The sequence below is a fragment of the Dichomitus squalens genome, assembly GCF_000275845.1.
Source record: "Dichomitus squalens LYAD-421 SS1 unplaced genomic scaffold DICSQscaffold_82, whole genome shotgun sequence".
NCBI lineage: Eukaryota > Fungi > Basidiomycota > Agaricomycetes > Polyporales > Polyporaceae > Dichomitus > Dichomitus squalens.
Genome location: NW_006766964.1, coordinates 14,165 through 30,338, shown reverse-complemented (window position 1 = coordinate 30,338; position 16,174 = coordinate 14,165). Strand labels below are relative to the sequence as shown.

Below are 16,174 nucleotides of genomic sequence, written 5' to 3'. Positions count from 1 at the left end.
CAACACCAGTGTTCGGACGACAAGGCGCCCACCGCATGATTCCTTTGATCTATGTACCTTCCTATCCTCCGATAACATTCATTTTTTGCATGCAAGCAGTCACATATAAAATTATGCTGCATGCCAAAAATGAGATATATTGGAGAAGAAATGAGTGTTAGAGAGGGGGGTATACAGGGCTGACCCCAGTGTTCGGACGATTCTCTGCGCAGAAGGTCACGAATCGTCACGCTTGCCGAGCCCTGCCGGCCTTCGGGAATGTCCGTCATCCAACTTGATGAGCCTTAGCCGAGCAGCCTAACCAGGTCGGAGAGTGAAAATGTGGCTGCACTGTCACGCCCTCGAGGGCCAAGTCTTGTTTCTCCCATTTGTGCACCAGTGAAGGCTTCGGAGAATTGAGTCCTGGGTATCATGGGTGTGTATGAGTACGTCTGAGAAACATGAAAGGAAGCGCCCAAGGAGGAGCTCGGAGCGAGACTCATCAAGTTTGAATAGGGATGAGTTGCACCACTTCCTCCTGCAAGATCGCCGCAGTGACTCTGTGAATAAATTTGGTTCTTTTTTCTGCTTGTTTGGAATGAACTCGCGCACCTATTTGCCAGCTTGCAGCTTTATCGGGTGGAAAATGAGGGAGACATGGTCCTTTGTCCGAACACTAGGGTCTGTCCGAACACTGGGGTCGCGATAGTACCACATGCATTCTCGGTGTTATATATAATTCCCTGGCGCTCTGCCAGAAGCGTATCACATTCGGTGACCGACATCCTGGGGGTCGGGACGGGTGGAAGACCATCTGGGAGGCTGGTTTCTCCAGTACTCTTTCCTCTCGCCGATGGCAGCTCGAGGTCGACCTCTTACAGCTTCGTTGAAAGCTGCGCCTTGCCAGCACCTCGCCCGCAACGCACGCCCGCAGGAACGCAACTGCGATTAATACTATCAGTACTCGTGACTACGTATCGTCGCTCCCACCGGCACCAACGCTAATCCCTCCCCATTCCTCGAATTCTTCCTCTTCTGCCTTGGTGGCGCGCTTCTTCGCCTTGCGCGCCTTGGCGGGCACCAAGTCGGAGCCCGCTTCGACCTTCTTCATCCCCACCATCGTTTCGTGGTCTGTGCGCCGAAACAGCCGTCCGTCAGTAAGATGTCACATGCGAATCTTGCACTCAGCTGCACGAAGGGGGCGCATGGAACCCGGAGGCTGCTCCTCCCAGCATCTTTGCGAGAGGGGAACAGGTCGCACGGGGGACATGGCGACACGAGACGGCGTCAAAGGGAGAAGGCCCTCCCTGGAGTGCGCGAGCAGAGCGCGAAAGAAACAAAGACGCACATTCACCGGCGAGCAGGTCGTCCGCGATCGAGCGCACGCCCGACGTGATGTATCGCGTCGATACCCCGCGCGCGACGAGCGGCTGCGTCAGCATCGCTTTCAGTTGCGCCTTGAGCGCCGCCGCCTTCGCTCCCGCGGCCTTTTGCTTCTGCTTTGACGGCGCCTTGTCCTCGTCGGAGTCGCTGCACGCGCGTTGGCGTCAGCATTGGTGAAGTGGTGATTGTGAATGCGAGAGCGTCAACGTCGATGTCGCACGGGGAAACACGGAAGCGAAACGTCAGCGCGGGGGTCCCAACAGACGACAGACGACAGAAGGCGTGGGGCTAGTGACGCACCTCGCGAGATCGGAGTCGAGCTCGATCTCCATCGCCTCCGCGGCCTCCTTGAGCCAGCTGCGCTCGTGCCGCTCCTTCTTCGCCTTGTGCTGCAGCCTGTCGATCTCGCGCGCGAGCTGCACGCGCGCCTTGAGCTTGTCGAGCATGTACAGCTCCACCGGCATCTCTGCGAGCTCCTCCTCCTCTGCGTCGTCCGCCACACACCGCTAGTCAGTAAGTAGTGACTGGGTTGCAGGATAGAGAGGACACACCCCGTCCAAGACCGCGCATCAGCGCGCGCACGACGCGCCTCTCGTCCGGCGCGCACATCAGCAGCGCGAACCCCCTCCTCATCGCCCGTGCCGTCCGTCCGTTCCGGTGCACGTACGCGTCCGCGGTGCGCGGCGCCTGGTAGTGCACGACATGGTCCACCCCGGTGATGTCCAGCCCGCGCGCGGCGACGTCCGTCGCGAGCAGCACCGCGTTCCGCGTGCTCGCGAACCGGTCGAGGTTCTTCAGGCGCTGGCGCTGTTCGAGCTGTGAGTGCAGCTGGAACGCGGGGACGCCGAGCAGCGCAAGGAGCGGGAGCAGCCGGCGGATGCCGTCGATCGCGGACAGGAAGACAAGCGTGCGGCCGGGGTAGCGGAGGAGGAAGTAGTACAGGTACGCGTCCTTGTCCGCTGCGAGGCAGTCCACGCGGCTCTCAGTCAGGGCTGCCGGGACGCGGGACGCCGGGGCGATGTCGACCACGGCCGGAGACGGGTCACGGAAATCGAGCCGGAGGAGGAGGTCGTCGAGCGTCGATGCTGGCTTGTCGGCCTTGCGGCGGGCTTTGGGGCGCGCCCGCCGTTTGAGATTCTGTTGGAGGTCCTTAGAGAGCGTGGCGGAGAAGACGAAGGTTTGGAGGTCGCCCCCGCGGACGCCGTCTTTGGTGTCCTCTTCTTCGTCCATCTTGTTCTCGGGCTCAATGACGTCGTCGCTGCGACACGGTGAGATTCCACAGGAACGCGGAGGAGACGGAGGGCGGAATGAAACTCACTCTGATTTCCGCAATGTCAAACGCAGAATGTTGTCCAGCTCAGCAAAGTGGCCGGTCTCGATCATCCGGTCGGCTTCGTCAAGCACGAGGAACCGCAGGAATTCTATTTGAGTCGCTAGTTCATCGTCCTACATGCCGTCGTTCAGCCCGACCTCGCCGTCGACAAATTGTCGGGACGCACCTCCTGCAAGATATCCCACAGACGACCGGGCGTCGCGACGAGCACGTCCACGCCGCGCGAGATGATCCGGCGCTGCTTCTGAGCGGACATGCCTCCAACCACCGCAGCCACGCTTACGAGCGGAGGGTGTTTTGGCTTGTTCTCAAGAGCGGGGGTTTCGGCAGCTTTGGCCTTGGCCTTGGCTTTCCCCTTGTTCTTGCCCTTCTTTGACACCTCATCGTCACCTGTCTTGTTCTCGACCGCATCGACATCCATCGACGAGAGGCATGCGTTGAGATGCGAAGAGACTTGGAGCGCGAGTTCACGCGTCGGAGCGAGGACGAGCGCGCGGACGGGTCGCCTCGTTTTGTTGCTCGGGATAGGGCGCGAGTATGCCTCCGTAAGGAGGTAATGGAGGATGGGCAGGCCGTACGCCAGCGTCTTTCCAGAGCCCTATTCGTAATAGCCGTGTCAACACTGAGTGTTTGGGGCGCATATAAGCCAACTGAACGCACAGTTTCTGCCACACCGACTACGTCCTTATTCTTCAGGGCGAGCGGGAGTGTCTGCGCTTGGATGGGCGTCGGTGTTGTGAACTTCTTCGCATACAGCGCGCGTGCGAGTTGAGGATGGAGTTTGAACGAGTGCCATTCGGGGAGAAGGGACTTGGCTGAAACGGGGTCAGGAGACCACACAATGCTGGCTGGACGAGTACTGCTTACTGTCGAACTTGATCGGCTCGGGCAGAGCGTCGAGGTCGATGTTCTCCGTGGTCACTGCAGACGACTGTCCCGCGACCTCCTCTCCTTCGCTGACGTGCGCGTCCAGCACATCTTCCCCTTCATCATCTTCGCCGCGCACCTGACAGATATGGGTCGGCCCGAGCAGCACTTCTAGCTGTGATGAACATGCGCACCTTGAACTTCACAACCCGACCAGCCTCCGTCTCCTCAAATACAACATCCACATCCTGAACCTCCTCTAAATCGAGGAACCCATCCATCCCCGTCCCAAGGTCTGCCTCGCGCGGCTTAGAGACCTTTTTCCACGGCAGGTCGTCTGTGAGGACATGCTTCGTCTTAACACGTTTTGCTAGCGACGAGGCCGACGGCTTCGTCTTTCTCTTGATTCCTGCAGCCCTGGCAGTCATGGTCATAGAGATACCAGAGCAGGAGAAAGATGCAGTTCAGACTCGACTACGGAAAATCTGAGGACAGCGATCTGAACTGGGCGCCTCCGCAGCGCCGGGACGCACGACGTCAACCAGCGTCTGGTCGTCGTCGTCGTTGTTCGCTGCTGCCCGCCACTCGTTCTGAACAAGAGCCACCGGGGTCCTGAATCCTGCTCACTTCTCAAGCCACCGTTTCATTGCGAGATTGTGAGTAAATCATAGGCCTGTTACAGGACTGTACAGAAGATGGTGCACAATATCCTCGTCGATGATGAGGATGCCTCTGTATTCGCACGCAGATGCGGTCCTCACGGCAGGCATTCCGGGGTCGTCGACCGGGGAAAAATATATGAAAAAGGAGAGGCACGAGGTGAGCCATCGCAAAGATGTGTCTTTATGAACAGAGAACCCGAGTAAATCGGTGGGGGTGTTGCCTCCTGCCTCCCGCTTTCGCCGACTTTTCTATGCACGGAAACATGGGATGCCTGCCGTGCCTACTATTATGTTACACCACTAGTCTGAGAGCTGATGTGTCTCAACGGATATTTACAGAGTATAGTTTCGCAAAATGTCTAATCCGCCTCCAGCCCCTCGGGCTCCCTCTCTCCCACCATCAACCTCCTTCCGAGCAAGGCCATCCCGTACCCCCACCAGCGGCACCCGCACCCTCACCCGTCGTCCCTCCGTCTCGGGGGTCGCGCTCACCAATCCTGTTACCGGGACCTCCAAGACTCAGCGAACGTCTAAGACCACCCAGAAGCTCGTCGTCCTCCCCTCCGCCCCGCAAACCAAGCCCCCGCCCCCGGAAGCGGACACAGACGAGGAGCAGCTCCATGGCTACGAGACCGATCGCGGCGTACGCGAGCACAAGAGCGCGGGCGAGCGGATGAGCAAGGAGCAGAGGGAGAAGGCGGGGTTCAGGCGCATCACCGCGTACTGTCTCGCCGAGGGCTTCCGCATGAAGCTCCTCGCGAGCTTCCTGAAGCGGGAGCACAACGTGAGGCCTCGCATATATGATGAGGCGATGTACGTCGTGAGTGCTTCCACTAGCTTCCAATTGCGCATTAGGAAGCTGAGGCGAGATAGATATACCACCTGCCCCTTCTGCCAGGCTACACCACAGGGTCCAACATCCGGTCGTCCGCGCCTGCCTCTTCTCCAGGAGCGGAAGACCCCAGCTCGGGCCTCTCCGAAGTCGAGGAGGACGGCTATCAAGGCACGTACTTTACGTCCATCGAGCCCTCGACGACGCCGCCCATGGAGGGCTTCATGCCGTCCGCCTCGCCCGAAACGGCCACGCACATTACCCCCGTGCCCCCGCAAGAAGTCGTTTCAGAGCAACTCCGGGTTTCCGAGACTGAGCCCATCCTATTGAGTGCGGAGGACATACGGCCCGCAATGTCCATGCCGACCAGAGACGGCCCGGGGTCGACGCGATCGCGGGCGGCGAGGCGGCGGCGGACAACGGCGGAGGAGCCGCAGAATTTCGCGGAGGCGGTCTTCTTCGAGTACGGCGTGGTCGTCTTCTTCGGGTTCAGGGAGGACCAGGAGCTGGGGATCCTCGAGGACGTCGAGGCGGCGAGCGTCATGCTCCGCAAGATCCCGCGCGACGACTGGGAGGTGGAGGAGTGTCACTACGCGGTACGTTCGCCCCTACCCGTGTGCGTTCTCTCGACCGATGTTTACGGCGCCGATCGTGCAGCACGACCCGAACATCGCGTTCCCACGGATCTACAACGACTTCTTCACGTTCAAGACGCACTCGCACCTCCTCCAGCTCTCGGTCGCGCACGCGCTCGCGCAGTCCACGCTCCTCGCGCGCTACGAGTCCCTTGCCGCGCGGATCCTCGCGTCCCCGCAGACGCGGTCGATCCCCGCGCAGCTCGCGTCGACGGGCGTGCTCGCGCTGAAACGCAAGGACGCGCTGAAGCTGACGGGGAAGCTGTTCAAGCTGCGGCGGGACGTGAACCTGGTCAGCAACGTGCTCGACGTCCCGGAGCTGTTCTGGGACGAGGCGAGCCTGAAGGCGCTGTACGACGCGGTGCGGGAGTACATGGAGATCGGGCCGAGGGTGCAGGTGCTGAACGAGCGGATCGCGGTTGCGGAGGATCTGGTGAGCGCGTTGTTGCTACAGGGCCGGTTTGTGTCGCGTCGTGGGCTGACTGCTCTACCCAGCTCGGCGCGATTCACGACCATTTGAATAACAATGCGATGGACAGGATAACGTGGATCATCATCTGGTGAGCGCTGCTTGACCGTGGTCGAAGCTGACCAGGGTGGGTGCTGAACAACGATCGGACTAGGCTCATCGTGGTCGCGTGTCTCGTCGAAGTCGTGCGTGGTCACTTGTGTTGTCCTCGCCAGTCTCCTGCTGACTTTCCCCTCCGTTTCTCGGTTGCAGGGCGAGGTCATCGCGCGCCTGGTCGTGCACGCGACGATGGGCGACTCGGAACCGGCCGCGGCACTCACCGCCGCGCAGGTGTTGAATAGCATGTCGCGGGAGGACGCGATCACAGCCTTGGAGCGAATCGCGCGGGGGCTTCCGCCCATGTAGCCAGGCCACTGTGCGATTCAATAGTGGTTGATTGAAGGATTGGACGGTCCCTAGCGCATGTACAGCAACCACGTATAGGCTAATTAGGGCTCCACCGGGATCCCGACTATACATCCCCAGCATGCAGTCTCTCTGGGCTCTGTGCGCCGCTAGCAGTTATACTGTCCCTCACTCCTCTCTCTACGGGTGCTGGTGTTTTCGGCGCGAGGTGACATAGTGAACGAGCTATGCTCTACATCCATGGGGCTTGTCATCTTGGTAATGCTGCTGGGAAAAGCAGCAAACGGGTTCACGCCGTTGTGATTGTGAGAGAGCCTGCTCCAAACCTCTGGGTCAGAAAGCGTCGTGACATATTATGATGCCGAGGGCTTGAAGAAGTTGAGGTCTGAACACACAATGTACTTTTCCTTGCACGTCGTCCTTTCGCAGGGCGCTCAATCTAAACTGACCCGGCACGGGCGCATACAGCCGGACACGACTGCGCCCAACTAAAGTCGACTGAATTCATGCACGTTCTCACTGGGACTACACGCTGGCAAGTACTGTCTAGTGGCCAACAGTTCTAACCCTCACCACCTGTTGGTAGGTGCATATCACGACATGGAAGGCGGTAAGCTTTCTCTTTGTGCGGTGATGAAGACTTGTGCGGTCGCCTGCTGATTCTCCAAGTTACGTCTGTAGTCCTATCGAATGCAACGGTCTTCAAGCCGGACAGTTGTGGTGCACCTCGACTCGACTGGGACGTGCTACAGGCCATCTGTGATCGTTTGACCGATACATCCGACATCCTCTCCTTCTCTTGCACCGGCGCCTCTCTGCGGCCAGTAGCAATGCAGCGCTTCCTCAGCGTGCGCCCCATCGTACTCAAGGACGCTCGCTCGATGTGCAACATCCACAGTCTTATCTTCGCCGACAAGACGCGTCGCGCATCTCACGTACGCGCTCTTCAGGTTGCGACCTGGGACATCGGCACATCGTATGACACGAGGGATGTTGCGGACCGCCTGCTGGCCATCCTGACATGTGTCGATCGTCTCGAGAGTTTTCAAACTACTGGCTATCTTCTCCGATCCAAGATGTCTGACACAAGAATCCTCCCCGCTATCGTCCAGCTCACTACCCTGAGGGAAATCTCCGTTGTGAGTGAGGGGTGGGAAGACGAGGCGATCAGGCTGGTTCAAGGTGTGCAATCGCCTCTCGAGATTATCCACCTGGATTGCCTCGACTTCGGTTACGACTACCACAGCGTTCACCAAGTCGTCACTCAACATCCGGCGCTTCGGTCCTTCATTGTCGACTGCGCCGAAGGCCTTCCGCGACTTGCTTGTCTTTTGCAAGCATTCCCTGCATTAGATCGTACTTTAGCCCTCGAGCATCAGAACGACGGCAGATGGTGGAGACTCAATGACGGCCTCTTGCACCGCGTTCGAGATGAGAACAGGCGGGCTCAGGAGTCCCACTGTTGGGTAGGCCTCGACTATGTTTCTTGCGAGGCGCATGTCTTCTTCGCTCTCGGCCTCCAGTGTCCAATACGCCACGCGAAGATCATCGACTGCTTTGCTCTGACCAAAGACTACGTCGCCACTGCCCTTCGCGGCAGCCCCCCTCGCCAGCTCACTCTGCGTATAGAGCTCGAGCGCGGTGCATCAGTTCTCGATGGGTTGTTTCCGTCTGAGCTGGAGACGACACTTACTCATCTCGATGTCACCTTCCCGAGGTCGCGAGAGAGGGTTCCCCGGGGACTTGGACTTTCTCAAAAACGTCCAATGGGACCAATTTTTCGTAAGTGTTTCATGGATCGGTTATGGCCTGATACCAATCGGTCATTCCAGGACATACTGATCCGCTCCATAGCGCACCTGCCCCTGAGGTGTCTCAGCATCAGCTTCTACAGCTGTTTCACCGACTACACCGACTATTATAACCTAGGCCGGCATCTCGAGCTCTCAGAGACATTTCTACACACTGTGCGGAACCTTCCATTCGAGGATGTCGCATCTGGACTCGCTTCGCCTCACCAGATCGACATGAAGAAGAAAGCACAGACGAAGAAGAATTCATAGACGATGATGGATTCCGGGGATACACAGACGGGGAAGAAATTCCAGATAGCGTCAAGCTACCTATGCGCGAATTCGAGAGGGGGGTGAGCTACTGAATTCCTCTGCGTCCAGGCATGTATTGACACCGTGATGAAGAGCAGAGTCGTACGGAAGAGGCTCCCCACGCCCTCGCTTCCCTTGTGGCTCAGTCCCACTCACGTTGACGTCGATGATCCCCGCAAGCTACCTCTGCTGGTATGGAGTACCCTATCTCCCCAATCGCGTCTACGACTATGCCGAACGTGTTGGTCTGGGAGCATACCTGCGCAAATACCGCCTCTCGCGGAAGGCGGGAGATCTTGACGTGTCGATGACGTGGCTCAATCTTACCGAATGGTTCGAGAAGTCTGGCCTCGAGATGCACCTCAGGCAGGTGTAGGGGCAATCGTACAGTATCTTAACCTTCGTCTGCAATCACGAACTGCTTCGTATCAACGAGGACATATGGGGTCAAGTCTGTGACCTCTTGGACGACATGAAGTACCTGTGGGAGATTCAGCCGCAGTGGTACCTCAACGAGAGTTTGAGGGTGTGTGGATGTACTTCCCTTGTCGGAAGAAGCCTTCTGACGTCCACGCTAGTATTAGGATATCTTGAAGCAGGCTCCTCAGTCAATCTTAGTCATTCACATCCATGCATTCTCCCTAACTCCCTCGCTATCGATGGTCACCGTGTAACACCTCAAGATGCACTGCCGTTTGCCCCGGGCCGGGTGATGCAACCGAGTCAACTTGATACCGTGATCGCCATCGTCACTTCAGAACAAGAGCTTGAAAGCACCTCTCCTCAACTATATCGACGCGGAGACATCTCTTCAGGCTCGCTGCAATCATTGTGCTCAATTGTTCTGAGTCAGCGCTTTTTTTGCATGTTCGCACGCAACCTCCGGAAATGTCCGAGTTGACGTTGAACGTTGAACTTTAGCTGCCATGTGGAAAGGTGTGTGCCTACGGCGTGGACGCTGACGTCCTCGTTCGACTGCTGGGCCCTTTCTTGGGTTTGGCTTACACCAGTTGCACTGAGTGAAGCGCAACTGGTCTCACCCGTCTGATTCTGATACAGTCCCACGCAGACCATCAGTTCCGAGCATAGACACTGCTATCCGACTACCCAGCTGATCACTTGAACGCCCCAGTATCGCCCCGAAGCGGAGCAGTGTCGCAAGAGCGCAGGCCATGGACCCGAACGTCGATACTGCAGCTGGGGTTCGGACAGAAACCTGGTGAGTTTCTCACATTATCGTGCTGTTTACACCACGCTGATGACTCCGACCACGAAGCAAACGCGTTCGAGTTAGAGGTGTGCAGGCCATGATCAACTCTGAAGCATGCAGTTCATCTCCTCTTTTCGCCGCTTCTAGTACTTCGAGTGCGTGGACTGGCACCTTCAGACAGGGAGACCTACGTGCAAGTCAACGTCGGCGGTGTCACAAAGAAGACGCAGCGGCCCTTGCGTGGCGATCCCGCGGACTGCGACGAAACCTTGGTTCTGTGAGTGAATATTCCGCCTGGCCTGTTTTCGCGAACTGACCAAATGCTTGCAGTCCGCTCCTAGAATATAGCGTTACGTTGAAGATAATCTCTAGGTCTCGACCACCTGCCTGGACATACGACGTTGTTGTCGAACATCAGGAGGACATCCGGTTACTCAATGAGGCACATTGGGGAAGAGGTAGAACCTATCGGGTTATCATGATTGTGAACGGACTCGAATGATCATCGATATGCAGACCTGTCCAGGACCCTGCAGAGTGTCGGCCCGCAAGCAGACATCCACATCCTTTTCTCGCTCCTAGTGGAGACGACGCCAGTCGAGATCGCACCTCTTGATTCGCTGAAAGAGACCGCCGCGAACGATAGCAAACGAAGCGAAACCGACGTAGCAACCCTTGAGCATTTAGGCGATCTCTGTGAGCATCTGTTCGACTCTCATTTGGCTGCATTGACCGATGACTTGAAGTATTGGAGCCGTCATCATCGCCATCCGCTCGACGTCGAGGTCGGCCTAAATGGAGACTGGTCGATGCGGTGACGTACGTGCGGACGGGCGTCCTCAAGGTTATCGAAGTGTCTAGCCTAAAGGACAAGGAGTTCGTAGCCGTGTCCTACCGATGGAGCAAGGCGATCACAGACTGGAGGGCACGAATCGTGGAGTACGGCAATGCTCGCAGCCCGGATGCCAGCTACGAGAGGAAACTAGCACTCGGCTCTGCGACTTTTTCAGCGCTCGTCCAGAGGGGTCTCGTCGACGGCGCTTCCGCCGTCGAAGGCCAGCGGTTCTTTGCGCAGATCGCTTTCCAGGTGATGATGTCTCTGCAAGAGTACTTCTGGATGGACATCGTCTGCATCAATCAAGACGTCATCGAAGAGAAAGAATTCTTCGTTCCCAAGATGGGGACTCTGTACGGCACTGCCGCAGTCACCTACGCGTATCCTACAGGGACGAGCTTCCTCTCCTCACTAGCCTCACCCGAGATTTACTTTCCTGTATGGGAGACCAGGGCGTGGACACTCCAGGAGCAGATTCAGTCGCACTCCGTCGTCTTCTCTTACCTCTTCGACGGGGACATTACTGACGAGGTCATCCGTCTAGAAGCCCAGCCTCACACGTATAGCTATCAGCTCCAACTAACGCTGAATCTTCGGGTGGTGGATCGTGCAGATGTTGTGCGGATCGAAGGGACGACCTGTATCCTCTGGCAGAGCTCCGAGCACGTTACCACCTGCGTCCTGCAGAACGAGGACTCGACTGGCGGGCTCTCCACCTCTGCCTATCAGAAGCTAGCGATTGGGCAGACATCAGGACGCCCTGACGTGGGCCTGGCGTCGCGTGCAAGTCACCGACGAGCGATTGGACACTCCGACTTGGGTCTGGTGTCAGAGCTCCAGTGGAACCTTGCGCGCCAAAACCTGTACACTACCATTCATTCGCTGCGACAAGGTACCACGCCTTCCTCCAGGAAGATCGCATCCCTCGTCCTGTCACGACGTCGTACAACATCCAGCGCCGACAAGGTCAGGATCTCATTGGGGATGCTCGGAGGCCGACAAGCGGCGTACGCTGTCGACATGCTCTACTCGATCCTTGGCATCCTAGACATGGAGGACTTTCCGGTGTCGTACTCCCTCTCAGCGGAGGAGGCGCGCCTGGCCGTCTTCGAAGCCATGCCGTCCCGCACTCTCGCGTTCACGCTGGGCACAGATTGGAGTTACGTCGTCTCCGCGAATAGAGACTCCGCCCTTCCTCGCATCTATGACTCCAAGCCCGTTGTCGGCGTCACCCTGCGCGTGGTCACGATATCCAACGCGAAGTTCTCGAGGGCGTCCGGGACCACGGTCCGCGCGAGGAAGGAGCGGTTCCGCGTCTGGAAGGAGACCGGCCGTACCGGGGTGTGGGGCACGTACATGCTCTGTCAAAGGGCTGGACCGTTCTCTCCTGACCTCGTCGTCTTGTGCGCCGTAAACCTGAGCCGTCACCCTCACCTCTCCGACTGTCCTGCCACCGAGATCCCGGACGACGTCCTCCTGATCATCCTGTTGGATGGTGCAGGTAGGATGACGGACAAGGAGTACTTGGACCGGGAGTTCCAGTACGAGACTACGATGGAATTCGTGGAGATAGGGAGGTGCACTCATGAGATCATGACTACGGTGGCCCAGCCGAACGCGGATGGAAAGACGTATACTGGCGTGTTATGTCTCGGTTGCGTTACTAACGATCGGGGCTTTCTCGAGAATAGAGGTACGGTGCTCATTCTCAATACACCCGCGTTGTCGGGCGAGTTCTCGCGAAATGTGATCTGTTGAATCGCGTGTCTGTCTTTCATACTACGAGTACCTTTACTGCCACTGTGAAAGCTCATATCATATCCCCAAAGCGAAGGCACAAATCGCAGTCTGCTTATCTTGACCTGTGCTGATTGTCTTGAGAAATTTGTAGTAGTAGATGATCATCGCTTTGTACTATGGTGCTGGGTGTTTGAAGTAGAAGTCTGTTGTCCTTTCGCGAGGCGCTGGAAGCCTCACGATTTGCCCAAGATGAGCGCGTTCCCACGGCGTATTTTTTCTACTCCAAAAAGCTTGCCCGTAGTACTCATTCATGGACCCGTACGAGCTTTCAGGGCGATAGCATCCCGTTCTCACAGTATATTGCGGTTGGACAGGCGTGGAAGATACTTCCATATCTTGTAAGTCTGTACTTAGGCTAGTACAAATCAATCCTGTCATTCTTGATGTAGATGAACCATTCAGGAGACGGACTCAGGGTGTCCCTCCGACTCTCCGCTGAACCCGAGACTGCAATGGCAACATGGCCTGCGACCATCACACAGTCGAACCGCTGCCCGTTGTCGTCCAGCAGTACGTCCACCTCACAAAACCCTTCCGCCATCTGCGTCTGCGAGAGCGCGGGGTAGGAGATTCCGTCCAGCACGTAGCGTCGCTCGAGTTTGTCTTTCTCTCCTAAGTAGCATCCAATGATCAGCAGCAGAACAGCCAGGATTGGCCGTGGCGGCGTACTGGGTGACAGCTTCTCCCTCTCCTCAGCATCCGGAACCTCTCTGGGGTTCGTGACCTCCTCCAATGGCCGCCCTTGCCACCGCCCTTGACAGTTCCACACCGAGAACGCTGTGATCCACCCGCTCATATCTTCTGGCCCGTAGAACTTGGGGTGCGCATGGGCGACGTCCCCCCAGAACTCCACATCCGGCTCTCCGTCGAACGCCTTGACGAAGCGCTCCAGGATCGGCTGGAGCATGCGCGCCCACGCCGCCGGCTCCGCCCCCATAGCAGGCAGACGGTCGGATGTCACCCTGTCGAGGAGCTTCTGCCAGTCTGCGCGCTCGCCCTCGAGCGTGACCGAGGGGATGCCGCATATGCACATTATCTCGTAGTGGAAGCACGACTCGAGCGAGGACATCAAGAGCACTGCGCAGATCGTCTTGTCCTTGACCGTCGTCGTCGTAAAGTCGGGCAGGATCCAGTCGACGAGCGTCGGATCGACAACGCTGTTCTGGATGTGGAGCGTCATCTGGCGTGCGAGGCTCCCGAAGTTGACCGTGTAGCGCGTGCCGAACGCGACGACGACGAGGTGCTTCTTACCTCCGTGCGCGACGAAGTGCGAGCGGAGCTCTTTTGCATGCGCGTTCACGTAGAAGTTGAGTTGGCTGAGGATGGATATCCACACATCGTCAGGTCTGTCGCTCGGCCGGAGTCAGCGCGCGCGCTTCGTGCGCAACATGGGGATGGAGGCAGACGCACCTGATTGTTACGCTGAAGTACTAACACAAGTCTATCCAGACTTATCATGCGGACTTATCCAAGTACGCGGTGTATGTAACGGTGGTGTCACGGATGACGCACCATCACAGAGAAGTACGGCAGTACCCGGCTTAGTCACCCGAGGTAACGGTGCTTAGTGGCTGTAACGGGCTGGGAAAGTGGGACGGGTAGTCCAACGGTTGTGCGTGGTGCAATTCCCGCACATTCCATTTTCAGCTAGTCGTTACAGTGTAGCACACGGGGAGAGAGTATCGCACAAGTCCCTAGATTGAGGGATATAGGGATACAAGAGGTAACGAAGACGGAACAGAAGTGGGGAGTCTCTACCGACTACGGGCCTCCTTATATACTATGGGGTACCGACCGTATTAGGAAGGGAAAGGTAACCGCCCAAAGTGGGGAGGTATGAGGAGACTGTAAAGGAACACGTCTGGTCGAGGCTGGACCCGGTATAGTACACGACCTAGGTCAGGGTCCTGTGATATAACCAAAAGGGGATAGAGGCAGGACAGGGTCCTGAGTCTAGGTCAGGGTCGGGTAATGTAACCAAAAAGGGAAGGGGGCGCGACAAGGGTCGGGGTCTGGGTCAGGGTAAAGTAATGTAACCGAAAAGGGAAAGGGTCAGGGTCGGACCCAGGGTCCGGTCATATAGACGAAAGGGGAAATATTAGGGGAGAGGGCCGGGACTAGAAATGCAGTCGTCAGGGGGCGGAATGGGGGGTGGTAGTGTACAGGCGGACGACAGGGGAACAGGAAGGTAAACATAAGTCGCCGGGAACAGGAAGGGGGAGTGGAGTGTACACGAGGGCGACGAGAAGGAGTAGTCCAATAGAAAAAGATAGGGGGTGGGGCGTACCAACGGTAACACTGATGACCAGATGATGATGTCTCTTGTAAGCTGTCAGGACGGCCTCGACGAACCCATTGCCCTGCGCGGGCTAGAGGTTTGATAGGTCCTCGGGCGCGATGGATGTCTGGAGCAGCTCTCGGCAGTATTCCCATTGTGCGGATGCGGCGACTTTAAGGACACTCTCCGCACCAGTACTTTTGGTGGGAAAATGTCTCTATGAGAACTCCTCCGCTGCGTGTTTCGCGACCTTGAAGGTGACTGGCATCCTATTGTCTCTGTCTTGGTAGTATCTACGAGAGCACGGGGGCGCGGTCGAGAACAGGGGGCTGCCTGAGACTGAAGCACGTCGATTGGGGACGCCTATTCATATCAGATGCTCAAGTTGTGGCAGACTATATCGAGCTGCCTGTCAACCTTGAGCTTGCACCTGGGAAGTCCCGCCTAGATTGTCAGAGAGGCACGCAGCCAAGGTTTATGTGCCTGTGAGCGCTGTAATCGTCGTGCCTATCCCAGCAGAGAAGCACGTCCAAGGAGCAGGACATCGTGCACCGCAGATGGCAGTGAGCATGCGCCGCACAGTGCTAGGGGGATTGGTACGCCCCACAGATGCGATGTTTGAGGAAGGAGATCAGGCGTGCTCAATCCTTGTCGGCCGCTCATTTTGTTGCGAGCTTGAGGGACCAGGGTATGTACAGGCAAGGGAACACCCATAGCGATGCGTCCTGCTCTCCCACTCAAACCCCGTCAGCAATCCAGTAATGAACTCCAGTCGGTTCATGTAAAGGTTGAGCAAATCGGGGGGACGGTGCTCGAAATTCAGAAGGCGGTTGTCGCGGCGACTAGGCGCGTGGACTCGGGTCGACGTTCGGCGACGACCCCGTAGGCGAGCGGCGAGGAGCCGAAAGGGGGAAAGTGAGGGAGAGAGGGATAAACGTATCAGAAAACTCGACGGGGCAGAGCGGCGGTCGGCACGAAGGCACAAGACCGACGAAAGCTAGTCTTCACGCAAGCAGCGACAGACTAGTCCCAATGACCAAGTTATACATTAGCAATCGAAGAGAGATACAACGCTATGGTCACTCACCTAGTCCCAATGACCAAGAGGTCGAGATGGGGACTAGGGAGCGCCTAGGGGGGTCCTTATATACTAGAGGGGCTGCTTAGCAACCAAGGACAAGGCGCGAGAGCGAGGCAGTGAAGATGACAAAGGGAGAACAAAGGGCGAGAAAGAAAAGGCAAGGGCATGGCGATCACGGGAACGTAGCATGCGGCTGTGGGAACGTATCTACAGTGTCCAAACTGGGATGAGCTAGGAAAGGAAACAGTCCGGAAATGGAAGGTGGGCGTCAAAGGGAAGGGAATGGGCGGCAAAAAGGGG

The 16,174-nt window shown here is 57.4% G+C and overlaps 5 protein-coding genes across 5 annotated transcripts; 3 read left to right on the top strand and 2 right to left on the bottom strand.

The window, feature by feature from the left end:
* Positions 1 to 949: 949 nt before the first annotated feature.
* DICSQDRAFT_113305 (DEAD-domain-containing protein) lies at positions 950 to 3,990 on the bottom strand (the record flags this gene model as incomplete). Its single annotated transcript, XM_007370956.1, has 9 exons — positions 950 to 1,110; positions 1,328 to 1,509; positions 1,663 to 1,846; positions 1,914 to 2,620; positions 2,681 to 2,808; positions 2,862 to 3,293; positions 3,356 to 3,510; positions 3,563 to 3,701; positions 3,757 to 3,990. The coding sequence occupies 9 exons, from the start codon at positions 3,988 to 3,990 to the stop codon at positions 950 to 952; spliced, it is 2,322 nt and encodes a 773-aa protein (XP_007371018.1).
* Positions 3,991 to 4,573: 583 nt separating this feature from the next.
* DICSQDRAFT_113304 (uncharacterized protein) lies at positions 4,574 to 6,711 on the top strand. The gene is made up of 6 exons (XM_007370955.1): positions 4,574 to 5,044; positions 5,098 to 5,652; positions 5,714 to 6,124; positions 6,187 to 6,251; positions 6,315 to 6,345; positions 6,413 to 6,711. The coding sequence occupies exons 1-6, from the start codon at positions 4,580 to 4,582 to the stop codon at positions 6,563 to 6,565; spliced, it is 1,680 nt and encodes a 559-aa protein (XP_007371017.1). The 5' UTR covers positions 4,574 to 4,579; the 3' UTR covers positions 6,566 to 6,711.
* Positions 6,712 to 7,165: 454 nt separating this feature from the next.
* DICSQDRAFT_175080 (uncharacterized protein) lies at positions 7,166 to 8,628 on the top strand (the record flags this gene model as incomplete). Its single annotated transcript, XM_007370954.1, has 3 exons — positions 7,166 to 7,175; positions 7,247 to 8,347; positions 8,420 to 8,628. The coding sequence occupies 3 exons, from the start codon at positions 7,166 to 7,168 to the stop codon at positions 8,626 to 8,628; spliced, it is 1,320 nt and encodes a 439-aa protein (XP_007371016.1).
* A 968-nt stretch (positions 8,629 to 9,596) lies between these two features.
* DICSQDRAFT_163953 (uncharacterized protein) lies at positions 9,597 to 12,304 on the top strand (the record flags this gene model as incomplete). Its single annotated transcript, XM_007370953.1, has 7 exons — positions 9,597 to 9,606; positions 9,782 to 9,889; positions 10,058 to 10,157; positions 10,253 to 10,338; positions 10,397 to 10,576; positions 10,627 to 12,216; positions 12,258 to 12,304. 7 exons carry the CDS (start codon positions 9,597 to 9,599, stop codon positions 12,302 to 12,304), a joined length of 2,121 nt encoding a protein of 706 aa, XP_007371015.1.
* A 566-nt stretch (positions 12,305 to 12,870) lies between these two features.
* Positions 12,871 to 13,973, bottom strand: DICSQDRAFT_175078 (uncharacterized protein; the record flags this gene model as incomplete). Its single annotated transcript, XM_007370952.1, has 3 exons — positions 12,871 to 13,127; positions 13,185 to 13,861; positions 13,951 to 13,973. The coding sequence occupies 3 exons, from the start codon at positions 13,971 to 13,973 to the stop codon at positions 12,871 to 12,873; spliced, it is 957 nt and encodes a 318-aa protein (XP_007371014.1).
* Positions 13,974 to 16,174: the final 2,201 nt, after the last annotated feature.

Bases quoted from the DNA above. Each gene is read 5' to 3' on its own strand.
- DICSQDRAFT_113304 (XM_007370955.1), top strand. From the start codon at position 4,580: ATGTCTAATCCGCCTCCAGCCCCTCGGGCTCCCTCTCTCCCACCATCA. The intron at 5,045-5,097 runs GTGAGTGCTTCC...GAGGCGAGATAG, and splicing joins ATGATGAGGCGATGTACGTC to ATATACCACCTGCCCCTTCT. The intron at 5,653-5,713 runs GTACGTTCGCCC...CCGATCGTGCAG, and splicing joins TGGAGGAGTGTCACTACGCG to CACGACCCGAACATCGCGTT.